Source organism: Pseudopipra pipra, chromosome 4 (assembly GCF_036250125.1).
Source record: "Pseudopipra pipra isolate bDixPip1 chromosome 4, bDixPip1.hap1, whole genome shotgun sequence".
Taxonomy (NCBI): Eukaryota; Metazoa; Chordata; class Aves; order Passeriformes; family Pipridae; genus Pseudopipra; species Pseudopipra pipra.
Window position 1 is genome coordinate 23593645 of NC_087552.1, and position 27290 is coordinate 23620934.

The following is a 27290-nucleotide window of genomic DNA, read 5'->3' on the forward strand; positions in this document are numbered from 1 at the left end:
TCTTACTTGTTCGTGTTGCTTGTACAAGCAGACCCAACCTCAAGGAAAACAACTGGAACAAAACTACAGTTTGGGGCTTTCTTTTACCTTCTCCAGCCTGTGTGCACACAGTCAGTTTTATGCTACATCCTCACCCCAGAGAGATAAATCTAAATACAATAACCACAAAATGAATGCTCCGCAAAATGTTTAAGCAAACCTATCACAAAACCAACAACAATACTCAATAAATCAGCTCCCCATCACAGCAGCAGAGTTTGGGGTTGGAGTACCTGCAGATGACCCCATTAAAGTAAACACACTGGAATAAAGTATGTCCAACATTAAGGGGAATTTTGTTGCTCCTATTTGTCCTGCGTAAGGTTCTTTATAACCACTTCCCTTTTAGCATAATTTCAAATGCTTGCTTGCAAGTGATGCAAATTAAGTGTTTCTTTGAATACAGCTTGCCTCCCAGAAGACTTAATAACATTTCCTTCAGACTGCCTATTGGACAATGTTATGACGGAAAGATCCAGGGGCGCCTGCTCACGAGACTGGACTCTACTGAGCACACACAATAAATCACTTAAAACACCGCCATTCCTTCAGCCCTTGGAAGCAGTCGGCACTAAGCTGTGCCTCTGCACAACATTATTCTGACGCTGTGCTGATGGAGGTTATAGCCAACTGGAAAACCACTGCTTGTCTCTTACTCCTGGCTTTTAATTCTTGACTTATACTTTAAAAGCTGTTTTATACCTCCCAGCCGAATGTGGAGCAGAGACAGCTAATGAAAATGACAGACGGTGTAATTACTGCTTTATTGGCACCGATGCCAAGATCGCTGCCTGCTAGACTTGAATACCTCCACTGGGTGGCTAACAAGATGTGCACTCCACAAACTAGCACAGCCCTCTCCCCACCCTAAAGGGAAGAAAGAAGGAAAAGTAATGCCATTTTTTCCTATAGGGACATACAGATAGTTATATGAAATATATTCCATAGGCAGAACATCCATGATTACATTAACTTTCTTTTCAAAGATAGCCTGCAGTAACAAACCAATAATCTGAGCATTTGAGACTCACATTGAGTCCAATACTCTTTGACTAAATCACAGCAAACTGTTCACTACTTTGAGCAATGCAAATCTACCCAGGAATTCCCCTTTGCAACGGCAATTCAAACATATTTTTCTGATGAGCTGCTGAAGTAGTTTTTTATGCCTTTTTGCAGAAAAAGTAACCAGAACTGATTCCTCAAAAGTCTGATGATGTAAAATCCAGAAAGAACCAGAAATCAACAAATATAGCCATACACTATAAACGGGTTACTCCGAACAAGATTGTTTAGCTGGTAGCGTGACATAAATGTAGCTTCACTTTTCAAAGTATAACTCTCCTTAGTGTTTTACTTGTGCACAAAACTCTGGTTGTGTACCATACAGAAATACTAAATTGTTGTCCTACTCAGCCTGGGCTTCTCTCACCTTCAATAGGAACCGATGTTGTTTTGTACCTTATTCAACTGAACTGGTCAGACTCTGCCTCAAAAGACCTCTCTTCAATTTGCATAAAAATAAAGACATCTACCTGAAAATATCTAATAAATATAATCCACATTTTCTCCTCTCTTACTGCACAGACCAGCTATGGAAGTGATTTGCCTGGCCTTGGCACAGAGTTGTATTCCTGTTTTCAGATGTACTGTATTTGGAAAATTAAATTAGGAAAATATTTTTCATTTGGTTAATGCTGTTTCCTGTTTCTGAATTTGGATGTCACACACAAAGCTAGTCCCAAAATATAGTGAACAACTGGGGTTTGAGACCGTTACCAAAGAAAAATAAAGTTGTGTAGTGAGTGATCCATGTAAAATGATTAAGTGCAAACATGCACAACAACTGTGGAAATGTCTGGCATTCTTACTGTACAAAGGAATAGATGACACTGACAGTAATGCTGAAGAGCCATCAGAAGGATGTGATGTATACACTTTTTCCATAACTATTGCAACCAGCTGCTAGAGCCTGGAGCCAGAGGAAGAAGAGCCCAGATTCTGACTCCCATGTTCCCAGGGAGGAATCACTCCTCTGCGGACAGATCCATCCACTTAATTTTAATCCTGCTTAAATTGCACGTCAGTCAGCAAAGGAAACCTTGTGTCTGCTTTGCTTTCAGCAACGAGTACTGCCATACTAAAATGCTACTAAGGACCAATGCAGACTGCCACAGCCAGCTCAGACTTGTCAACATCATTGAAATCTGCCACAGTACATCGCTTTAAAACAGATTAATGTTTCAAAGGGCCTTATTCATACACAACAAAATACTACTTGGCTCTTGCTTTATTAATACAAATACTATTACACCCACATGATCAAATACAAGAGATCTACTGATGCATCAAGATAATTAAGTCCTTTCCCCCCCTTTCTTCAACAAGACGTGTTTAGGTATTTAATTAGGAAACGCATCCCCAAAAGGTTAGTACGTTCACATGTTGTATTTCACTTTTTCCGCACTAAGCATTTTCAAACTGCTGCTGTTGCTAATACAGACTATGCTGGGGCAAGAAAAATATCTGCACATATGGCTCCTTTACAGTTTTCTTTTTAAATTGTCACTTTGATTTAATTAGGTTTGAGGGGTTAAGCATAAAAAAATGCACTCTTCTATTGTAAAGGAACAAATGAAACACAACCTCATTAATACGTAGTCCCTTTAGCTTTTCTATCCATCTTTTAAACCACTGTTATTAGCCCAGAAAGCTATCTGAACCATGCTGGTCACTACGGATAGATAGCCTGACTCTCCCTTTCGTCCCACCTACACACCAAAAAGGTGAGAGCCACATTATAATTGGGTAACACTTTGAGAGGTGGGAAGTGGGGCAGGGTAGGAAAGCACAACAGCTGAAACCCAGTCTCTGCTGATTGAAGAGCCAAAGGAAAAGTTGCCCTTACGGAGATGGCACTGAAATGCCAGGCATGGGCACAGTTTGAGACATTTAAATTCTCATTCTGATGTAGCTTATCATAGAGGCATAGTGAATGCAGTGAAATGCCAGACCAGAGTTGATTCTGGCTTGATAATCGCTCTGGCCTCATTCACACCACTTTGAGAATTAAGGGCTGTCTCTATCATTGTGGCCATTTCCTGTTCTCTCCTGATAACGGCTGAAAAATACTTAGACAGCTTCAGATAAGAAGAAATAATAAAACAAAAAGCGTATTTAGGTCCGCTGAGAAGCTCACAGGAGGACAAGGAGATGCAGTGATATGAATCTGCCAGGGAGCGTGGGGGGTTGGTCCACCAACTACTCAGTTAATAAATTCATTTTCCACGAGGCAATGAAAAGGAAAGCATGAAAGCAGAAGTCCCAGCAATGCCCATAGCTTTCTTAGCCTTCTTCAAAAGCTAAAGATAGTTCGGGAATAGAGATGAAACATATATGTTTTTGAAACATATAAATAAAATAGAGGGGAAACTTTGCCTAGTGCTATATGATGAGGAAACTTCCTGAAGAGGGCATAGTTAAACTGTTGATTCATTGCCTCGCTGAAGCACCACATACACACATATATGAAGATCCCCACTGCACACTCCAACCAGAAAATCCCTCAGCTCTGGGAAAAATGCCAAAACCTGCACCCAAATTCTGTGCCTGGTCCTAGCAAATGGAAAATATAAATAAAAGTAAACATGGAAAAACAAGCCCAAGACAAATAGCTATATCCCTACAACATTCCCTGGATTTTCCACTGCGTTGTGGAAGTTTATCACACGTTGCACATTGGGAAGTGTTGCTGAAGAGCTCTCTGTCCCTTTCTGGGTAGGTGAGCACACCTGTGTCCTGTTACAGGTCCCACACATGAGGTGCCCTCTGCAGTGCAGGCACAAGGGGCCTGGCTCCTCTCCCCTCATGGCATTTCTGGCACACAGCGTTGTGTTACGGAGGATAAGTGTGGAAAGGAGAAACCACCCGAGAGTGTGAGGTATGCCCTGTGGCACTGAGATGAGCGCTCTGAAACAGCGGAGCACAGGGGGTCCTCTCTTCCCCACTCAGGCCATCTGTCATGCAACCTCCCATATCCTGCTAGCAGAGCAGGCAGTCTCCTTTCCACTCCAGGTCCAACTATCTGAACGGATGTTCTTCAACACCCCCCCATCTACACAGACTGATACGTACTGACATCTAGGTCTACATGTACATGATCCTATTAAAAGCTTTAAATACAAAACATCAAACCTGTCCTATCTTGAACGTGAAACCAACCAGGGAAAGGAAACAGTATGTAAGACACAGATGAAACATGGCACAATGCATAGGACATTTTTGTACTTTCATTCTCTGCTACCTCCTTTTTATGACCAGATTTCTGATCTTCCTATGAGATAAATGACTGGTATAAGCAAGAGGATGTGACTCTGAGGATGGAGTAAGTATCAGTAGGAAATGGATTAACACCACAGACATGATTTTCAGTGCATCCAGCCCACCAGCAGCAAAGCCTACAGCTCCCAAAAGCCTGCCAGGGGCACTGAGACACAAAGCAACCAGCACTGCCACTGCTCTCCTGTCAGAAAGGCTACACAGGAGAGTGCACTTTGTAATGGCTAGGTGAGAGCACAGAGTCAGATCTGTGCAGTTTTCACAAGTGCCTCTCCACAGAAATGATGTGGGGAAAAACCAAGCATTCTTACACTTGCATTATGCTAGGAAGTCTAAATCAAAACTCTGGTCCATATTATTACTTCTTGGTTACATATATGGACAAAAAAAACCCCCGAAAACAAAACAGCTTCTAAAATTCCTTTTCTCTTGTTAGCCATATAACTGAGATGTCCAAGTGCTTTAGCAAACCCACACATCCTTGCTGTATGCAGCTCTGCCCACATGTAGCAACAACCTTTCTCTCTCTCCTAGTCCACCACAAAAGCAACACATTTCCACATTAAGTCTAACTCCTGGGAAGAAAGAAGAAAAGCACCGAGAAAGTTTGTCCAGCATCAGCTCGCAGGAGAAAAAGCCTCCTGCTGTGGCTGTCTGCCGGGTGGGTGCCACACTGAGACAGGGTTCTTTGTGATGCTCTCAAACATCTCTAAACATCCACTGAGAATCAGGACATTGTCACTTGGAAAGAGGAATTTATACACGGGCCACAGGGAAAGCAGATCTAGATGTACTCCAGAATCCCCGACACGGGAGGGGAAACAAAATCCCAAAACACAGAAACAGAAAGACGGTAACTCCCTTCGGGTATATCATGTTCTAGGCAGGAAGAAGGAGGGCGTGGGGGGCGATGGGGGGCTTCAAGAACGACCGTCGGATGCAGAGCCCCGGGGCACGGCTGCGCCGCTGCCGAGGGACACCCGCCCCGCACCTGCCTTTCCCACGCACCTTGCCAGCCCTCCACCGCGCACCGGCACCGCTCTCCCGCCCCAGAGCGCTGTCGGCGGGGCTCCTTCAGCCCAAACTTCCCCCTCCGCTCTCCGTGCCCCACTTGAGGAGAGAGTGAAGGGAAACGCCTGTCCCGGCCAGGCTCAGCACCGGCAGAAGCGACTCGGCCAGTGCGGCCGGACCCCGGCGGGGGTCGTGCATGCGGGGGAATGCACTGTTTGCACATACAAACACGGGGAGGGGGGGGGGAGTTACGGGATAAATTCGCATATCTAGCCCGCACGCGGAGGACGCCCCGACCCTTATCCATGCATCCACCCATCCATCGCCTTACCTTGCGCCGCGGAGCCGGGGCGGCTGGCCCCCAGGACGGCCAGGGCGGGGAGCACCACCGTCTGCAGCAGGTATCCCAGTCCCAGCCCGCAGCGGGCCGCCGTCCCCTCCAGCCCCTTCCCCATGGCCGGGGCAGCGGGGCAGTCGCGCTGAGCCGCGGAGCTTTCCTGTGCCGCCTGTGCCGGCCCCGTCCCACCGCCGGGCGCGGAGCGGCGCGGAGCCCCCGCGGGGCGCTCAGGGGGCGCGGGGGGCGGCGGGGCGAGGGGCTGCGCTCGTACCGGGGGCACAGGGGCGCTGCATGGCCCCGCGGAGGGGCGCGGAGCCGGCGGAGCGCTGCTTTCTTCCCGCGGGCGGCTCGGCGCTGCTGCCTCCACCCCGGGGGTGGGCGGGGGCCGGGGCCGGGGCCGGGGCTGGGGAGAAGGGGCTGCGCCGGCCGCCTGCGATAAAATGCGAGCTGGAGCGAGGAGCGGACCCAGAGGGAAGGGGGCGGGGGAGGCTGGGAGCCACCCGCCGCAGAACCGGCCCCCTTTCGCCTCCCCCGCCCGCGCCCCCTGCGCGCACACCCGCGGGCGCACTCGCGCGCGGATGCTGGTGCACACACGTGCGCGCCCGCACACGCACAAACACGCGCTCGCACCCCCGCGCCGGGGTACGGCCGGGAGCAGACGGGGGCCGGGAGCCGGGGCTGCGCTAGCCGGACCCCTCTACACCGGGTCCTTCTTCCCCACACTGTTCCCGTGGGCCTGACACCCCCCCCACACGCACCTACAGGGCTCTGGAGGACCGGGACATCTTCAGGGGGCCATAAAATGCAGGGTGGGGGAGCCCCGTGCCGGCCGGGCGTCACCCGTCTTCTCCCACAAGCAGCAGGGTAGAGGGCAGGGAGAGAGAGCAAGCACCAGGAGAGCTGTTGGAGAACCCACCATCCCTGGGAAACGTCTCGCCGTTTGTCCTCCGAGGCCTCTCTCTTAAGGCTGCGGTGGTCCCTGCCAGACCTTACCCTTCCACCCCTAAAAAGCTGTCTCCTGGCCTCTGCCCTCACCACTTACTCACCAGATCTCACTCAGTGGGGTAGCAGTGCCTACACCTTAGGTTTGCTGTTCAGCCAAGGCTCGATTTGGTTTTACTGTTGCTTTCTAGGGCTTGGGGTTTTTTTTTTTTCTTTTTTTTTTTTAATGGTTTGGAGGTTTGTTGGGGCTTTTACGTTTGTTTTGGGGGTTTTCATTGGGTTTTTCTTTTTTGAAGACTGATGACTCTTTTTTGAAGTTGTCCTTCCCTTTGCAGAGCCAAGACAGCCTGTCTGCAGCCATAAGCAGATCCAGCACCTCACACACCTGTGTGTCAATGCCCCTGTGTCAATGCCAGGGGCTGTTGCTCCACAGCCCTCCCCACACCATAGGAGGTTGCCTTCTCCAAGGCAACTCCAAGAAAGGTTGCCTTCTCCAGCCCAAAAGTTCCCTCAAAGCCGGGCTGCGTGAGAGACAAGGAGCGCTCTTTTCCTCGGCGGCGCGGCTGGGATCTTCTCAGTCACTTTGAGAAGTGTGCCTTCCCCTCCCCCGCCCCTTCCACACAAGAAAACAGTTACAGCCTTGCTGATGCTGCAGGAGGGTTTCCCGGGGGCCACGGGAGCTGCCTGTCTCCAGGGAGGCTCTGTTCCACCTGCCCCCTGACTTTAATGCCCTTCCCAGGGAATTACCCAGACTGTTCCCATCTCAGGGTCTGGGGGGCAGCATTTTTTTCTCCTACACAGCAGCTTGCACAAAGCTGCAGTGTGATAGGAGAGCAAAGGTTTTTTTGGTTTGTTTTTTTGTGTGTGTGTGTGTGTTTTTGGGGTTTGGGGGGTTTCTTTGTGTGTGTGTAGGCACAGAGCAATGAAAAAAGGCAGCTATTGTTCTGGGCAGCATACCTGGGCATGCCTGGAAGATGCCCTAAGTAGGCTGTGTTTCAAGCCCAACAGGCTGATTTACCCAGCAGCACTCTCCAACTGGAGCACTCCACCTCTCCATCTCCTGCCTGTACTACATCCTTTAAGGGGGTGAGTCCCATCAGCTTCGAACAATACAGCATAGTTTAGGAAATATAAAGGCTCCTGATTCAAAGAAACTTCTGCCAATCTGGAAAAAACCACTTTTATTACGGCCGGGGAATGCAAAGGGGCAGATGTTCTCCCCAGTGCACTCCGCCGAGCCAAGAAATAACATAGCCTTTTATACAGTTTGAAAGTAGCAAGCTCAAAATTATCTTTACACACACTCTTTTGCAGTCCTTCTTATCTAAATAGACACTTAGTTTTTACCTTCTATTCTTACCATTATAGAGTAGTTACGTAAAGTTTTATCACTTCAAACAGTTACAGGTTAATACGCATACACTCCTTTGCAGTTTGTTTTATCTAAATAGACACTTAGTTTTTACCTTCTATTCTTACCATTATAGAGTAGTTATGTAAAGTTTTATCACTTCAAACAGTTACAGGTTCCCCACCCTTCTCTACGTGCTAAAAAGCTTTTGCCTATTCTCTAAGCCTTTTATCTCAATTGCCCACAGTTCGGTCAGAGACTTTTAAGCAGTTTTACATTTTGCAAAGTCACACCTTCATAGCTAAATATCTAATATTTTATTTCATTCTCTATTTCACTCCGCCAAAATCCACGAGTTAAGTCCTAAGGCTGCATAAGTGGTGAAAAGGAAACTCTCAACTTGTAACCATGTTCAAAGGGGAACGTGTGTCCTGATCAAGAGCTTTTTTGATTGCAGTCATTCCCTACAGTGATCCCTGGCTCCATACTGCCTAGCCTTTAGACTCAGGTTGGTAGTCAACAGAACATTCCCCATGTATGATATCTATTTGCCAGTTTTGCTGTAACTACGTAGGCTGGGAGCATCTCTCTTTTTGGGGGTATTTCTTTCCCCTATGCTAGGGGAAACTTTTCAGAGGCAAGAATAGAGGCCTCTGAAAGATGTCACACATGGAAGATGTATTCATTGCAGCACCAGCTGACGGGCACATCTATTGCCACAAGGGATGAGAGAGGGAGGGCTTGCTTCTCCATTAATCGGAGTTAATTTATTTTTGATGTTTTGGAGCTTCCCAGGAGTAATACCTATAGTTCCAGACTTAGTTTCTAGTTAGTAGCTCAGTGACCTCATTAAATAAGTCCATCCCAATTTCAAAATATATCCCTGCAGCCTTGCCAGGGATCCCTGGTGGCTGCCAACCTGTCAGCCTCTCTGCCCTGGAGTAGGTGTAAGGGGGAGCATTGCTGCTTCACAGCTGTGACAGAAGTGATGGCACAGGGACCACAAGCTCTCAGCTTAGGGAGAAAGAAAGTATTTTTTTCCAGTACCCAAGGTGTGGTGGACAACGGAGGAACAAAGGTACTCCAGCCTGAGGTGTTCAGTAATCACTTTTCTACTGGAAAGGGGTATACCTTGACCTGGAGAAGATGGTTGAAGCAACAGCAACAAATAACTAGATAGGGATCTTCTCTGGAAGATATTCTTTCAACTCTTTTTATGCTCCGTTATGTGTAAGAAAGGGCATCCAGGGATGCTCCATGTGTCTGCACCACTGAGCTTTCTCAGTGATCCAATATACTCCGACAAACAACACTTGTGACTGGGCCAGCCCTAATGCCACTGCAATGGATTTCGCCTATTCAGGAGCAAGTCTGTCCAAGGGCTCTTTATTTTTCTCCTTATGAGATAAACAGAATTATTATCCCATCTTAATAAATTTGACATTTGACATCAGAGTTAAAGGACTGATATAATTCAGGGATTTGGGATTAGAAAGTGCAAATTGCCTGGATTTATTCCAAAAATTGTTGTTTGGTTTTTGGTTTTGGCTTTTTTCCCCCTGATAGAACCTGGCTGGGAAGGTATTTTCCAGCTGTTAGAAAACTCTGTGACTTAAAAGTACATGTAATGTAAGTGTATCTTTTTGTCAGCTTTAATGTCCTTAAAAATCACTCCATACCCTTCATAAACTCATCTGAAGCAAATATTAATCTCCAATTTTTGTACTCGGACAGAAATATCAGGTGTCAAAGAGTTTGCATTGGAAAGTGGCTTAAGTAGCCTAACAGGTGTCACCTTCACTAGGTTTCCAGGTAAGTTCAAGAAATCACAAATCCAAATTACATAGCCACAGTAAATGACTATAAAATCTAGGGTAACATTTAAAAAGTTTCTGTGTAACTTGTGTAGTGGTGAATTTGATTTCAGTGTATTTTCTTGCCCAAGCATCTGGAGTTGCAAAACTGTCAATGAGAAGGTATATTGGATTTGAAAAGTCCTATCAGCTTTCATATTTAATATTGTGAATAGTAGTATAGGTACCAGGTTTTTCTCTAGATGTTTTCTTAGAATCCTCTGCATTTATAATGATTTATACAAACCATAATGTAATTACAGAACTCAAGGGAAATTTATATTTGCTTTATGTTACAGTGGCACAGCTCAGGACCACATTGCAGCAGGTACTAAAACAAAGAATCACAGAATCAATTAGGTTGGAAAAGACTATTGAGATCACTGAGTCCAACCCTTGACTGATCACCACCTTTTCTACTAGACCATGGCACTAAGTGCCACATCCAGTCATTTCTTGAACACCTCCAATGATAGTGACTCTACCACCTCCCTGAGCAGCCCATTCTGATGTTTAAGAACCCTTTCCATGAAGAAATTCCTCCTAATGTCCAACCTGAACCTCCCTTGGCGCAGCTAGAGGCTATGTCCTCTCGTCCTGTCGCTAGTTGCCTGGGAGAAGAGGCTGATCTCCACTAATGAAGTAGTATACTTCAATAAAGGACTGATATTAAAAACAATTCCAGAGAGTAAAATATATTTTGTAATGCTTAGACCCAGGTAAGATCTGCATCAAACCTTTTGAATCATCCCATTATTTATCTGAAAGGAAAGAAAACAGTACAAAACTTACGTGGGCATCTGCCACGTCTGAGTGAATTCGGTGTTGGCATTCTATGCCTTATGGAGAGATGAACTAGAAAATTTGGAGGCCTGGGTGTTCTAATGTCATGGTACCCAAGAGTCACAATCTTCATTGTTATCCCAGAACATATTTCCTTCCAAAACAGTGGTTTAAATGGCAGCTGATTATAGACAGTTTTCAGGAGTAACTTTGACTCAAAGGAATATAACAGTTTCTTAATGTATTCCTCTACAGAATACTGCATCAAACCTGATCCAGTCAGACAAAAATGGTAAAGCCTGATTCCAACCAGTTCAAACTGGCTCAAACTGCTTCCAACTGATTTAAACTGATTCAAAAGGGTTCTGACTGGTTCAAAGCATTTTAAACCAGTTCAAACTGGACCAAGCCAGTTAAAACAGGATCAAAGTGGTTCCAACCCATGCAAACCAGTCTAAACTGGATCAAACTGGTTCCAACTGTTTCAAGTGCCTTGATACTCATTGCAAAGAGTTGCAAAATTTGATTGATGACTTTGCAGCAGAGGTACTAAGGTCCCCTGTGCTATGTGCGACTTCAGCAAGGCTGGTTTGAACAAGGAAAAGAATCTTTCCTGTGCATTGATAATTCCAAGTAAGATTCATTAGCCCGTCCTCTCACTGAGCACTGTGTTCCTTGGCACATACTGTCACCTCTGTCCAACCAATCTGAGGACTCATTAGGTACATAAGCATCAACAAGGGATGCATATTCAGGTTACACATCAGGTGATTATGATAGTCAAGATACTCTCAGCTACTGAGATACACCTAAAGCAGCATGGTGTATTTGAGAGAGGGCTGTATTTTGCACGCTCCTTCACTAGCTGTTTGCAGTGGCACGTGGCATGCACACCTGCTTTTGGCTGTGCCATTACCCCAGGCTCTACCATGCTGCTCTTATTTTATGGCAGAGCCCAGCACTATGCAATCCAAAAAGCAGGTGTGTGACAAACCTCTCACTTCAGTGACATACATACCCCAATCCATCAAGTACTGCATTTTTCTCTCACAGTTTAGATAGGCAATTACTTCCTCTGTGGTTGCTGTGTGTTATACCGTGTATCAGCAAATGAAACTACCCTTTTGATATCTTACATTTCAAGAGCAACACAACCTCATTTCAAGTAAAAACTTTTGAGCATTTTTTCATGCTGGGAATAACTATTTGTGGTGGAACTGTGGTCCGAGGAAAATTTCTTTCATACCTACTGAAATCTAATAAAACAAGTGATTGTGTTTCAGCTTCCAAAATCACTACTTTGTCTGCTTATTTCTGGAACCAGATCTTCCAAATTTCCTCTCTTACTTATGAATTACAGTTATGTGCTAAATTTTCAGTCTTGACATTATATTAACAAGTCCATGGGTCAGCATATATGTTAATAGTGCCCACTTAAGCAGCTTAAACAGTGTTTCACCTCATAGCAACCATCACTCTAGAACTGTGCTGAATCACCTGGAAGACCATATGATGTCCTGCTCCTGATGCCATTTGAGGTGCACGGCTCCCATTTGTTTAATAAATTAAAAATTTAACAATTAACAACTCTGTTGTCCTCACCATTCTTTCTAAGAGCTTGGATTTTCATAATATCTGATGTGGACTTTCTTGAACTAAAGTAATTATACTAAAGGTAGGGCCAAATTCTGTCTCTGTATGCATGCTAGATATTGTGCATAACATCCTGTTGTAATTCCTGCAAGAGGATGCTGCAATCTGAGCTTAGGACTTGTTCACCTAGGGAAGAAAGGTTAAAAATTCAAAAGTGTTTTAAGTCTCACTTTCAGTAGTCAGGGGCATCATATTTTTGAATGACAACAGGACTTAGGCTCCTTGCCCATTTTTGAAATCTGTGTCCTCCAGCTACAGCCAAATAATGCAGCCAAAGAGCTTTTTCTTTCATATGAATTGTCTGTAAACAGATCACAAATTTCTTATTTATTTATTCTCTCTTCACATTTGTTTGGTGAATATTTTCTCTGAACATCTCCTGAGCTGTAGCCCATTCATGCACAATTCATCATGAGCATTTGAAGTCCAGTATTCAAACTATATTCCTTATTCCAATGGAATAATACCATATGAAAACATTTCCCATCAACAAATATTCTGTAACAGAAAACAAAAAACCCAACCAAACAAACAATAAGCATGATCATTTTAATCTCTATCTCTCTGGAAATTCACTGCAAAAATACAAAAGGTGAGACCTACTGTCAGTTCCTATTTGTTGGGACCTGAGGCGAGCGTTGCCCTCGCTGTTTCTGAAGGCAGCTCCGGTGGCGACAGTCGGCTGAGCGATTGCGGTGCCTCCCAGCAGAGGGAGATATGATACATCGACTCCGGCCCCGGCTGCACAGCTCTCAGTCTCTGCAATAGATCGATGAGTCATGAATGTTTTAGGAACATGTCAGAGTCCCATGGCTTCTCATTATCTAAGCATTTTATCTGAGTACAAACCTCTTTTAGGCCTGTCCCTGATAGCTGCATCATCCTATACCAGATTTCGTCAGTCTCCGTCTTCAGCTGAGGTGAAGGACATGAATAACTTGATATATTTCAGTCTGTTGCACAACAACATCATATTCCTCTCTCCCTCTCCACTCACAATTATTTTTTGTAGCATTGTAACTACATATCTACCTTTAAGTTGAATATTGATGTGACTGACAGGTCTCAGTCTGCCCCAGGATCATCAGATTCCACTGAATTTGGTTATCTCTTTTGTTTGACAAGTACTAATTTCTGATTTTCCAGTTCAGGGTATGATGTCTCCAAATTTCTTTACCAATTTCACAAAAATTCTTTCTCCGATGGCTGAATGCTACCTCACTGCCCACCTCTGCCTTAGGTACCATGAGATAACAACATAATTGCTTTTGGGATCTTTGTTTCAAATTCTCTCTGTAGGTGTGTATACTGGGTTTCTCTTACTCTATGCATTATTTTATGGATTCTCTTCCCTGATACACTTTGCAGAAAGTGACATTTGAAATAATTATAATTACAGCATTTATTAAACCACTTCTTAAGGGAGGAAACTGATAGCATGCAGAAAGAAATACTAAAGAAGAATAAGGAAACTCTCTGGCAAAATAAGAAGATGTAGGTTCTATGAAGAAATATATTTTCTGACAAAATTAACTGTTAATGTAGTATTTTGGTGCTCTACAATAACATCAAACTTACACACAGACCTATGTAACATTCATCTGTCTTCTAGATAAAAAAATTGCATAATTTTAATTGTTACAGATTTGCTTTATAGTTCGATATATTTGTAGTTTCATACATGAACTATTTTGTGAAAACATATCACATTAAGCAAACTACAGGAGTTTGAGTACATGGCAATGGCCCCAGCCTTCCCATTTCTATCTACTTTTTGAGGAAAACCAACTACAGCAAAAACAAAGAACCTTAATTTGTATGTTTGGGTTTTTTCCCCTTTTCATTTTGAATTTTGACAAACTACTCTGTTGTACAGTGCATTTGAAGTGCAACTCTCCCCATTAGCTGCTCTACTGCATTTACTCCTGCCAATGTGTAACTGAATAACATGTTTTTTACTCAACAGAAAGAAGCTTTCATAGGGAGAACCTCAAATTTCTGACAATAGCATCTGACAATAGGAGAAAATCTGTTGTAATGCCTGTAATGGAAGCCTAGTTGTGTGTTTTCAGTCTTTTTTCTCCTGGCCTCTTGGTGGCAGGGCAATTAGAGCTCAAATGTACAGGGGAAGTTATCCCAGTACAGTAATCAAAGCAAACATTATATAGATTTTGATTGCTTCACAAGAATGAAGTATTTGTTAGCTGAAGTAGCTTTATTGATTCAAATGAGGAGATGTATTTATTCTGTTTTGTGAAGTGCTCCAAGCTGTGTATGCATTTAATGCTTATGAACTCAGAGATGAAGGACTAGAAAAGTTCCGTGTCAAGCTGTAGAAGAGAAACTGTATCATTTCCAAAATGTTTATTCTAATGTTCTTTTCAAAAGCCAGTTATAATACTTGCAGTTATCATTATCATCTTATAAAAGACCTTTATGTTTCACAAACAGCATGATTTGTTTAAGTCACATAATTAACAACATTCTTGACTGTTTAGTAATAATTAGTTTGTTTTTGTAGAAGTACTCTGTTTCATCTATCTGTATAGAGGCTGAAAAATGATGGAATAACAAAAATGTTCAGTCTCAAGGCCGAAGATGAAAAGTTTATGAAAATAAAAATCACTCACAATGACAATGTGTGATCCTGTTTTAAGTATGACCCTTAGCTCCTTAAAGCTCGTGCTATTCAATGCTAGAAAGTAACTTGTGTGATTTGTGTTACCATAGTAGTTTAAATTGACAGCCTTAAGGTTTTTTTTGTCTGAAGACATTATTAGTAATTCAGCTGTGCATTTTCTCGTGTGCAACACAGACAACATCAAGCAAAACTTGAAAAATAAAGAGAAGGCTCCCCTTGCTTCTGAAGTCTAACCAGGATAACGTGTGTTCCTTGTAACACACTGAAAAAAAGTTTAAGTTTTGTCCCAAGAAGATGTAGTTATTCTATGTCTGCTCTTATTTCAAGTGAAGTTCTGCAGAGATTTACAGAAACCAGCTCAGGCCCCTTGGGAATAAGTCCTCTATGTGAAAAACCTTGTGCCCTTTCACCTATAGGACTCTACTGTAAAGATAATAGTGAGAGCCTTTATTTTGGCCAGGGAGCATTGAAGGTTATCTGCAGCTGTCTAATTTATTACCACTTCAATTCAAGACCTACATTTTTATTCATTGTTTCTCTGATGAGTAATGCTTTGAAAGGTAATATCAAATAAATGGACCCATGGCTGTGGCCCAACAATGCTTTCTGTTATTAGATGTCTCAGTTGTTCTGTGTTCAAGGATGATTAAAGTATCTTGAGCGGAGTTTCTTAGTTCATTTCATTCTATGTGCATACATAAATTAGTTGATGGTAATCTATTAATAAAAACTTAATATTCTACATTATTCTCTATAAAATGTTGCAGTTTTTTTCTCTTTTTTCTTTTTTTTTCTTTTTTTTTTTTTTGGAACTAGAACTATTCGCTCTCCTCAAGAGTCTGATGAGACACAGATTACAATACTGCTTTGATAATGGCCAAGACTTTCACTTCCTCTGAATAACATGAACTCGAAGATGAAAAGTGATACTTTCTCTTCATAACTAACATTAGTCATTATTTAGTCTTGAGATTACTAAAACCAGTTCTGAAATGTGGAACAATAACTTACCCCTGAAAACAGGATATGGTAAACTCTGTTTTCTTGGTCCCAACAAAGCAGTACCAGCAATCATGCTATATGCAAGATAGACATTCCCTAAAAGCTGCTCCTTCTCCAGACCACAGGAGGTAAAAAAGGGCAGAACTTGATTTTGACAAGGTTAGACCACAACAGACCTGCCTGGGGACTCATCGATTTCTCTGGAGCTGAACTGTTCCGAGTAGCAACAATGCCGGCTCACTTAACGACCGCTCTGAAAAGCAAGTTTTAATGATCAAGTGACTAAGAGAGAAGGCATAGGGTGGAAGAGAGCAGACACAGGAGGGGAACAAGACAGAATATTGCCAGACAGTCTCAATACTCACAGCAAGTGGGAGGAAGTATGTTAATTATTGGAGACCTTGGGTTCTTTCTGCCTGTTCTACACGTTCTCAAAAGTGTCCTGGAAGAGGAAGGCATAAATTGGAACTGAGAAAGAGTAGCATTTTGAAGGCTGCTGGCTGACTTTTTATTCTTTTAATTTTTAGCAAATAAGGAAGACTAGATTACTTTAGAAGAAAATTGAAGAACGGATCACAGTTTACAAGGATGAGCATGTGGGAGGACTGCAGGGGATGGAACACTGTAAAAGTAATAGGACATAATATATAAGCAGCAAGATCCTTTTTCTTAGAAGAATCAAATAAACAATATGATCAAAACTAGGACAAGATTCACAGTTACAAGCCAAGAAAAGATTTCATGATTCTTGTTCCTCCCCACACCTCTAACATTTCAGGGATTGTCAAAATCCCTCTAGGAGTACAGAACATCTTTAGCCATTTCCCTTTTTTTTTTCTCTCCAAAAGGAATTTATTTTTCACTTAAATTTACTTTTACTTCACACATGCTTTCCATCTTTCTCTACAAGAAAAATCATTCTCACAGTGATGCAGCCTGCAATATGGTAGCTGGGCTACCTTTGAGTATTTGATGGAAGGTAGCACTGTAACTTTATCCATTTAGCCAGATTTTTGTGCATGGTGGAACTTAAAAAAAAAAAAAAAAAAGGAGTTCAGAGAGTGCAAAGGAGTCACTGTGTAGTCTTACCCCATTTTGGCATGGGTCCAGACCTTTTGTTGCCCTTTTAAGGACATTTGTCTGCCCTAGGAGTACCATGTGTCCTTAATGTTTACAAGAGAATTAAGATCACCAGTGATAGTGGTCTTAGGATCAAGAGGCAAGTCTACATTCAATACCTTGTTTATACTCCTAGATGGTTTTCCCAGAATTAGTACACACATCAACAATTCCATAATGTATGAGTAAGATCTGTTTATTCCTTACCACGGCTTCAGCATTAATCATTTATCCTTCTCCAAATCATCAGTAAAACTCTATGCTGTGGAAAAGTACTAAAAGTTGTTTAGTGTCTTGCAGCAGGATTAGGCTTAGACCTAGTCCAGATTTAACAATACCTTTTTGCACAGGGATATTACACTGCTGTACTGCTCTCTGCTCAAACATATGGAAGTTTTCCATTCAGCTGTGCCTTGCTTTCAACAAGCAATTTTGGCAAACAGATTTTTAGAGACATCCAAAGGTAATCATATATAAATTTTTGAGAACAGAAGATCATTTATGTGGTACATTTTGCACAAATTATAGAAAAAAGATTATAATCTGTGAAGATCCCTAACATCTTGCAGTGTTGTAGAAAGCTGTGAGGCCAAAGCTAATGGAGTTTTCTTGGGTATTGGACTGCTGTCATGCCTGTCTCTGCTGATGAGTGGCATAATTAAGAAACTTGTGTCAGTCTGGGGTTTATGATAGGAGGAGAAAGACCTTTTTAGATCATTGCATCTAGTGGACTAGAAGTTGAGCTGCCCTTTTTTTTCCTGTCTTCTATGAAGTATTAGTACAAGGTGAACAAGGTGAAGGTGATTGGTGCTAAGAGATATCAACTGGAAGAGAAAATAACAACAAATAGAACTAATATTTTTGTAGAGTTGCCTAAAATCCAGAAAAGCAGGGAGAATCTTCCATGTTTTGTCTGCTACTGGTTTCCTGAGAACTTCGGAAGATATCACTTAGTGAGCTAAGTCCTTTCATAGCTGCTGAAGTGTTACAGTAGCTTTTATAGCTACTAAAGATGGTGTGCTCATTAGCAGATCGACCCTGCAACTACACAGCCATTGCTGCAAATCACTGGGGAGGGATGTTTTTCTGGAAACTCAAGGCCACAGTGCTTGATATGGTTTTCACCTCTCATGATAACACTTTTCATTTGGACCACTTAACTCTTTGCAGTTTTTAATTCAGCTGGCCTGTAAATAGAGCTACTGTTTTCTCCACATACAGTATTTATGTTCTTCCACATTTAACCCCAATAGAATTAGTGCTAAAGGTGAACATTAAACCAAAGAATGATTCCTTTAATTATATCTGCTACTGACACAAATGTTCTTTACATCCAGAATCTCCTGCTAGTACTCTTATGAACTACCAAGTTCCTCTGGCAGGAAAGCAAGTGTTCACAAGCTTAAGGAATTCCATAGTCATTTTATTGATGGCAATTCTGTTAGTTGTGTGCTCTGAGGCTGCTGCTGGTGCAAAGTCTGGTTTGGCTAATGGATTCTGCACACAGAGCACACATTCAAGAAGAATTCTCCAGGGAATCGAAAAATGAGCTATTACCCTTATATAGACACTAGAAGAAAACAAAACAAAAGAACCCTCAAACTTAATACAACAATATTTATAAAGCGCGGTTCAGCCTGGATGGTGGGATGTCTAGAAACTTTGCTTATATGTTTGTAACTCTGTCTAATTACAGAAAAGTTTGCTGTGAGTACCTAAACCATATGTAGATGGCTTACAGTCTTTGCTCAGACATTTCTAAAGATATGTGCCTCATGTGGTTTATCTTTTTTTGTCTGTCCCTCTGACATGCACAGTCCTCAGCATAATCTCAGTGTTTTTTTTCAGGAAGATGGGGTGAGAACAGGCTGTCATTCTTGTGGAGACATTCACTCCCTTGCCCAAGCAAACTCTGCAGCCTCCAGGAAGGCAGGCAGCTGGGAGTTCCTTGGTCAATTTAAGTACTCACCATCATTAACCCCAACCACATCTCACTCTCTCAGTGTGAAGAAAATGTGTTGCCTACCAATATTGCTTTACCCTAAGTCGTCACAACTCCCTACCAGTCTTTCAGACTCTTTGGCAGCTGCCACAGACTGAGAAACACTGAATTAGAGGACTGCTGATAGCCTAGTCAACCACACTGCAAAAACCAGTACCAACTGATGGCAAAGGAAACTACACAGTTCTGCAAATCCCAGCACATACAAAAAATCCTGGCAATTTATTTGCATGTAGATTATGGAGTAAGATCTTATGAACATGTATGAAATGTGTCTGGGGGAAGTCCTTTTTGTATTAGAGAGGAACTCACACAAAAATGCTTGCCGTACTTACAACCAAAAGTTTGTGAGTTGCCTCCTGAGAAAGCTAAAGGACAGAAGTACTTGTTGTTAGCTGTTAAGTGCCAATAGGCGTGACACAAAGAGGATTAACCATGTCGAGAGCTTGGGAACTTGAGGATGAACATTTTTTGTCTCAAGCCACAAAGTCTTTTGCTTCTGGACTCTTCAGGTCATGCTTGGTCTGGATGTGTCGTAGCCAGATATTAAATTGGACTCATTTAGAAATCACAGAACTCATTAAAAATCACAGAAGGAAAGGTTGGAAGTTGATCTCACTGCCTGAAGGAGGAATAAGTTAGCCCATGTCTCAAGCATGCTTAGGAATGGCAATTAAAATCTAATTCTAATTAGCAGTACTGGATGCTACTCTAAATAAAAAGAAATTTGCAGATTTGTTGTGCAGATTCTTAGCTGCAGTAGGCAAGTAGTAGACAATGTGCAAGTTAATCACTGATGTAAGAGCAAATAGACTAGATTGTATATACAAAAAACACACACCAAAGATTTCTTTTGCAAGATGAGTTACTGTCAGACCAGACGTCAAGGCTGATGTTGAGGCCAGGGCAACCTGTTTAGGCTTTAGTATCTGATTTGATTTCTGGTTAATTAGGGCTGAGAAGCTGGAAAGTTTGCAACTTTGCAACTCTGTTGCATATCCTTTACCTGCTCTGAGGAGATAAATTAGGAGAAACCCCAGGCTGTCAGTTTTCTATCTCTAATAATCATCCAATAAAAATTACAGAGAGGCATAAAGTCTCCAGCTGCCAGCTCAGACTCGTTACTGTGGGTCATGTCATCTGGAGAGCCAAAAGAAGTGAGGATCCAGGAACTCTAAGCATTAAAGGTAAATCGTCTTTTATTCAACCATTATTATTGCAAACATCAGGAGATCTGAAAACCGTGTCCTAAATAAGGCAATTATTATAAACAGGCACTGCATTTGATCCTTTCAATTTATGATCACGGTATAATACATACTTTTATTAATTTGAGCAGTGTCAGGTACTGATCCTGCATATGTCCCACCATGCAGTAACTTCAGAAATGTGACTACTGCTATTACTATTCATGTGTGTACATCCTGCAGTGTGCCTAGGGCCAAGATCCTGAAAGTTCAGCATCTAAATATCTTTTGAGATTACGGCCTACATTAAACATAATTGAATTTGCGATACATTTTGGCATAATGCTTCCAGAAACTACACTAATAACTGTAATAATCCCTAACCTAACTGTTACAAGGGAGGGGAATCATGTTAGAATTATAAGAAACAGAAACACATGGAAATACTTAAACTGTGTCACCCAACATTATATACTGTGCTTTTTAATTGCAAGGAAGCTGGGACTGCAGTGAAAAACAGCAACACTTGTGAATTTGGACTGCCATTACTGTCACATTTTGTTGAGTACTACATTTATACACATTTTAATGGTACTCGAAATAGAATGCCAAACCTTCTCAGCTTTACTTGCTCTATAAAAAGAATATGAAGGCAAAGTCTAGAAGCAAAGGAAAGAAAAGGAAAAAAAAAAAGATATGAAGAAAGAATGGAAAAAGAGGAAAAATCTATGTGTGATGCCTTTCCTGGAAGCAATTCAATGGAAATAGTAACAATAAAACTATTCTAGAAATAAAGACATATAATACACTGTTCCTAAATGAAAGTAGATCTTTTTACTACTGTAAGACATGTGAAGTGCTACCTGTCAGTAGTTAAGCATAAACCAAAGCTTTTCTCTTCATCTTCAAAACCAGAAATCTCAAAAATGGACTAAATACAAACCCAGTGATTTTCATTAAGACAATTCTGTACAGATTTTTAAATAGCCCTTTAAAACTCTGCTTGATTATTATTTACGTGCAACTCTTATAATAGAGCCCCAGGCTTTCACAAGAACACGTATTTTATGACTTTCTGAAGGCAATTTAATGTATTAGGAAGAAAAAGGGAAAGGAGGGAATTTATCCCAAAGATGTTTGGCTACCTTCTTACTTGTAATTCCATATAGCAATAAAATGTCTGGCAAATAAGGGGAAAGAAATTGTCCTCTTTTTTGCATATGGTGAATTGTAGAACCCATATTAATATTCATAGCCTCTCCTCTATCTCACCTTGAGCAGCTTTAACTACAACTGAAAGGCTGAGTCTAGTGCTTCAATGGAGACCTTTATCTTGGCACTTGCTTAAATTCTGCTCATCCAAAATGGTATAAGTAAATTTGCATACACTGAACTTATAATATTAAAAAGATATGCTTTCACTTCCAAAACACTACAGTCCCTATTTCTGAGTTTATTACAACTTAATTCAACTCAACCATGACTGGGCAAACGCTGTACAATGAGGTCTGCATACACTGCTATGATGGGTGCTGAGTTGCAGACATGGTAGATGTGAACTGGTATTTAAGATGCCTTTCAACTTGTTGGCAGCATCAGGTTTCTAAATCGTGTCTGTAAATGCAGCTTTTGAACATGTGAGGCCTAGAAATAATTCACCAATATGGGATAATTTTTATTAATTCAAATCTTTATGTCACTGCTGCACCTCTTCAAGTCATGCTAAGTTAGCCTGTCAGTTTAATCACGGTGCAGGCAAGCTGCATATTTGGAAACTTACCTGGAGAACTTATCTTTGTTTTCAGAACTTATGAAAGGAATTCCAAGATACTGACTGTAGTGTCTTGCCTTGTGTCCCTGCCTCAAGGATTAACATTTTGCCTGTAATAATCATCTGAGCTCTTATTCTCTAATTTAATTTAAAGGCATATATAAAATTAAAACTTAAATAGTTCAAAGGAAAAGACTTTATCTCTCACACGGTTAATGAGAAGGCGATGATACAAATATCCAACTTAAAAATGTAACTTAAAGTTTTGGTCTCAAACATTGGAGCAACTTCAGAAGAGCACTGACTCTGTATAAACATTCAGTGATACTAAACTCTTTCTAGGTTAACATAAGGAGAGTAAAATTGTTTGAAATTCATTGGTATATGAATTAGACTTGAATTTCTTTAGCAAAAATGGGTTCCTTGCTATACTGCCTTGCAACTCAGACCCCTTATGGCAACTGTGTCATGTAAAGATGAGCTGCAAAGATTTGCACTGCAGTTGTGCTGCCTGTTAAGACGGAGTGTGTTTGTAATGACATACAGACATGTGGAAATTTGTGATTAGGTCCTGTATCCATGCAGCAACATTAAGATTAGTGGGGCTGAACACAATTTCAGGAGCTGTCCCATACATATTTCTTCATGAGCCTAGAATGCAGAAAGCTCAGGAAAAGCTCTGTAGCTATTGTGAAAACATCATCTAAGATTTTCCTTTTTCCTATGGCAAGGACATAACAGTGCCTCAAACCATCTAAATATTATTGTAATAATTGACATACTCAATTGGGAAATATACTGAATTTGCCTTGGGAAAAGAGACAGGACAAAAAGCTATTCTAATACAATTATTTTATATGGAATGCAACAGGTCATGTAATCAACCTATATTAAGCACTGCATAATTACATTTTTTCTTTCAGATCACCAAAGCAGTGCAATAGCTGGAATATAAGAATGCTATGAGCTGAATAGAAATACAATCAAGTTAAAAAATATTTAAAATTTTAGCTGAATGTATCCTGCCCAGGATACATATCCTGCTGCCAGATCTGGATATGTATGACTTTTGAATAGAAATTAACCATCCCCTTCCTTTGGTAGAAAGAATTCACAGTAGCAAGTGCTTCCCTTTGAGGGTGCAGCAACAAGCTGCCCTGCTAATCTTGCTTCCCTGGAGGCTCTGCAGCTGCCTTGCTCAGCACTTAGAGTAAGTTAGATAAGTGCTTATATATCACAGCGACAGGCATTATAAATATCCTGCTCGACTGTGCTTATGAAGCTGCGTTAAGTCCAGTGCAATTTACATGTGCAACTGGAGGCAGAACATTCGGTGTGGTTTTACCCGTTAACCACACATGTAGTGACCTTCCCAACCACCCAGCTAAAATGCCTGATGTCCAGAAATGCCAAGCTGACTCCTTTCTGCCAGCACCTACATGGGAAGCACCTATGTTATCAGCAGATCTGCACTGCAGAAGTGGCTGAGTGCCTGCTCTGTGCACTATCGAGTGACATCAGCAAAGACCTCAGGCCGGTGGTCTTGGGGACAATCAGCATTTCCTTGCCACTTATATTCCCAACAACTTCAGTGGGAACTCAGAGCATTTTGAGTCTCCCAATTCCGTGCCCAGCCCATCTCTCAGTATAAGTCTCATGCCGCGCAAAATTTTGGAAGCAACTCTCTGTGTTTTGCTTTTAATGTGACCTACAGTTGAGCCACTGGTGAAAGAAGCTTCAGCTCTGAGTAATCACACTGTCTGCATCAACATGATTAAGCAAGCAATACATTCAGAGCTTTGCAGATGAGATAAATTAAAGCTTTTTGTTCAATGGCATTGAATGCGTTTGAGTTAAAAAAGGGCGTATAGTGTCCCTTCAGTAACCCTGCCTTGTCATCGTGATACACCACCCTGTACTCCTGGATCAGAAAGATTAAGAGAAGCATTTACATCTTGCATTAATGAAGCAACAGATTATGGGGTTGTGCACTCTGTTCCTGTTTGCTTATTTTTATTTATTTATTTATTTTACAACCTAAGAGAATCAAAGTTCCAGTGGGCTGAAGAGGATGATCTCAGCTGATGTCTGGAAGTAATTTTATAATTGCCCAATAAGTCAGAAATGACAAAATCCACTTTTTCTCCCATGGTACTGAGACCACCAGTTGCTGTATTTCCTGCCATGCTCTATATTGTGTGTACTCAAGAGGCTTCTTTTCAAGACAAAAACTGTTTACATTCATGAACTAAAATAAGATATATTGTGCAGTGAAGGATATTTGGTTAGAGAAGAAAAAGACTGGGAGAAGGAGAGAGAAAATAAAAACAATAAATAGTGACTTGAGCCTTCAAACATTCTTCCTTTTTCTTTTTCTTTTTTTCTTTTAATAGTGCTTTGAGGTTTGTTTTGTAACAATTTCTCAGCAGAAGTCCTGAGGTTTCTCACAGATGAGATTTATTATTTCCCAAAATTGTTTTTACTATCTGGTTGCAGAAAGGAACATGGTTACTTTCTCAAACAAAAGGCACCTGTAACCCTACCATCATTAGAGAGGTTCATGGTGACTCTCAGTAATCTTTGTATGAGGAAACTTTGCTCAAATTGACATTTTAGCAGCAAAGCCTGGTGGCAAGAGGTACAAACTTGATCTCTCCTATTTAATCTCAAACCTTCTGTGAACCCAGAAGATAACACTGAAGTTCAGGATTGCCTCTAGGTCTTTCTCCTCAGGGTGAACATGTAATTATGTTAAATCTCACTTCCTCATTGTACTGTTATAGCTAAAGGTAAATACAATGAGTCAGATCTCAAATAAACAATTATTGAACTCCTTTCAGAGTTATTAAAGTATCCCTCTCCCTTGCCTAACACATCTGTCATACAAGTAGAAGACAGCAGACGGTGTGATCTGCAGCCACATTTGCGTGGTCACCTCCGCTCAGATCCTAGAGCTCTAAGAGAGGCTCTTACTTATGAGTACATACAGTAAAAAGACAATGTGCCATACAAACAGAAAGAAGGCTGGATGCAATGAACCAAACAGCCATCCTTGTGCTTGGTGTTTTATTCCCCATCCTCTGCTAGAGAAAGAGGCTATGCATTATGTACCCAAATCAGGTCAGTCTTCTGTGGCTGGGCACCAACAACCTCGTTCCTATAGATACTCTGCTTTTTGGACTGCAGAGGCTGTGTTTGTACACTGCATAATACAACAAAGACCTCAGATCTCAGGTGTGACCTGTAGGTGATAGTGCAATACATTTACTCGGGAAGTCATATTTTATGATGTCCTTTGTCTTTTTACAAGGGCATTAGGCACTGTGAGGTTGGCCAGTCAGGATTTTCTGACTGGTAAGCTCCAAATTCTGTCTTGTCTGATTAACACCTTCTTTAGTTTATTTCCAGGTGTCAGTGGATGCAGTGGGGCTGCCTGTAAGCAGTTCTTCACTGTGACAAACTTAGAGAGACCAAGTGACTTGCCAAATATTTTTTTCCAGGGTGCCTGCTGCATCCAATCTGTCTTTTTGGCATCTACAAGCCTTACGAACTGCATGTCCTCCCATCATCTGCTATTTGGCTATTGTCTTATTTAAAAAACCAGGTTTTTTGGAACTTAAATGTCAACAGGTGTGACCGAGTGTATGAAGGCATGTTGTACAGAAACGTGACTAATTATAATCTTCTTTTCCCTTTAATTTTTATCCCACTAACAATTAAAGTAAAAAATAACATGCATACAGAGCCCTGTGACTTTTTTTAAAAAAAGTTCTCTAATTAATAGAGCTTCTAATTAATGAAGTCTTACAATCTGTGTTGGTTACAAGTCATCCCAACTCATATACATCTTGCTGTTTACTGCAAGCCTGGAGTCAAGCTGACCTGTCAACCATTTTGTACACAGCATTTCTGGAGTAGGGGCAAGGGTCTGACCAACATCTAACTCAAATAAGCAGCTTCCGAACAGATGGGATTGGAGACCTGGCAGCCGAAATTCCCATTCTGTTCATTGACTGTGGGCACAGAACATAGCCTGTCCAGACAGATTTTGCACCCTCAGTTAGCAAGCCTATGGCAAAGGTGTTGTACAAGGAGATCTGTGAATATTTTAAAGCTCTGAATCCCAAATATCACACATGTTGAAATGCCAAGTGATAGAGAGTATTTGTGTCTCATTAAAGTGCCTCATTATGACAAAGAACACACACTCTATCTTTCCCTCTTGTTTCTCCTTAGACACACAAAAGAAAGGAAAATTCATGGGTTGTGCTTCGTCATGTACAGTTGCTTAGATTGAGGGGAAAGAAAACCGCATGGACTCCCATCCATACCTCTCCAAAACACCAACCAAAACACAAGGAAATGGGCTGCCCCTAATAAAAAGGGCACGATCCAGAATACCTACCTTGTATCCCAAAGTGCTGACTTATGCTTATCTCTAAGCATCTGTAACTCCCTGCCCTGTGCAGCTTTATTAGGATAAATAAAGGAAACATGTCTGAGGGCAAAAGATGGAAAGAAGCAAGGCTTTTAATGATTATTCACTAGAGATTGATTCTTCTCAGTGCCTTATCATCAGTCTTGCAGTCACTTTGCTACACTCAGGGTCAGAGCAATCGTATTTGTGTATACTTGTTTGTGCAAGCGTGGGTGAAGTAAAGGGAAGTATGAAATGTTAGGAATTCCAGTGTTGTAATTCCACCCTTGTTGCTTCATAATGAGATTTTCCTGTGTTCCAGGTACTGCCTATTTATCTCTTAACTGTCATTGCCTCTCCTACTCCGCTTAATCCAGGCAGTGCTGGAAGGTTAACACAGAGGTTGGGCACGGAATCTTTTTGCATTATGCCAAAAAGATTCACTAAAATAGGTCTGCGTAAAAAACTTCGTGATGAATTCACAAAGCCTCCTGTAAATGCCTAAGGACTTTGCACTCTATAAATATTTAAAACAAATATCTCCCATACATAAACACACTCATTTCCTGCTGATAAACCCAGACGCATCAGCAGGGGTGGAGGGAAGGCAGTTATTTGCACTCAGATGTTGTTTAGCATATCCCTAGATTCAATGAAACTTTTTTGTGTTAATTCTTCCTTTTCACTTATCCTTTTCATCATCACATAGCATTTAAAAATGCAGGAGATGTAATCCAGCTCCTAATCTTAGCTAATGGGAGCTGTATCTAATTAAAAACTCATCAGTGTAAAAATATATTTTGTTCACAGCAAAAGGAAAAAAAGTACAAAACCCAACTCCTAA

General features: G+C 41.6%; 1 protein-coding gene and 2 long non-coding RNA genes across 8 annotated transcripts in view; 1 reads left to right on the forward strand and 2 right to left on the reverse strand.

Moving 5' to 3' along the window:
• The window catches only part of UNC5C (unc-5 netrin receptor C), a 256143-nt gene extending 249927 nt beyond the window's left edge, over nucleotides 1-6216 (reverse strand). Inside the window, exon 1 of one of the 2 annotated variants that reach the window (XM_064651944.1) lies at nucleotides 5720-6216. In XM_064651944.1, coding sequence (XP_064508014.1) covers nucleotides 5720-5843 — 124 coding nt within the window. In that variant the 5' untranslated portion in view covers nucleotides 5844-6216. The remainder of the gene's footprint in view (nucleotides 1-5719) is intronic. The other variant, XM_064651945.1, reaches the window with a different exon arrangement.
• Nucleotides 6217-6941: 725 nt separating this feature from the next.
• On the forward strand, nucleotides 6942-12241 carry LOC135412934 (uncharacterized). Its single transcript, XR_010430039.1, has 2 exons — nucleotides 6942-7753; nucleotides 10171-12241. It is a non-coding gene; the product is annotated as an uncharacterized LOC135412934 (long non-coding RNA).
• Nucleotides 12242-12619: 378 nt separating this feature from the next.
• The window catches only part of LOC135412933 (uncharacterized), a 126647-nt gene continuing 111976 nt past the window's right edge, over nucleotides 12620-27290 (reverse strand). For 2 of the 5 annotated variants that reach the window (XR_010430034.1, XR_010430038.1), the window contains exon 5: nucleotides 12843-13066. This is a non-coding gene — a long non-coding RNA (uncharacterized LOC135412933). Of the gene's footprint in view, nucleotides 12806-12842; nucleotides 13067-13156; nucleotides 13223-16315; nucleotides 16393-27290 lie in introns of those variants that run through there. The other 3 variants (XR_010430035.1, XR_010430037.1, XR_010430036.1) reach the window with 3 other exon arrangements.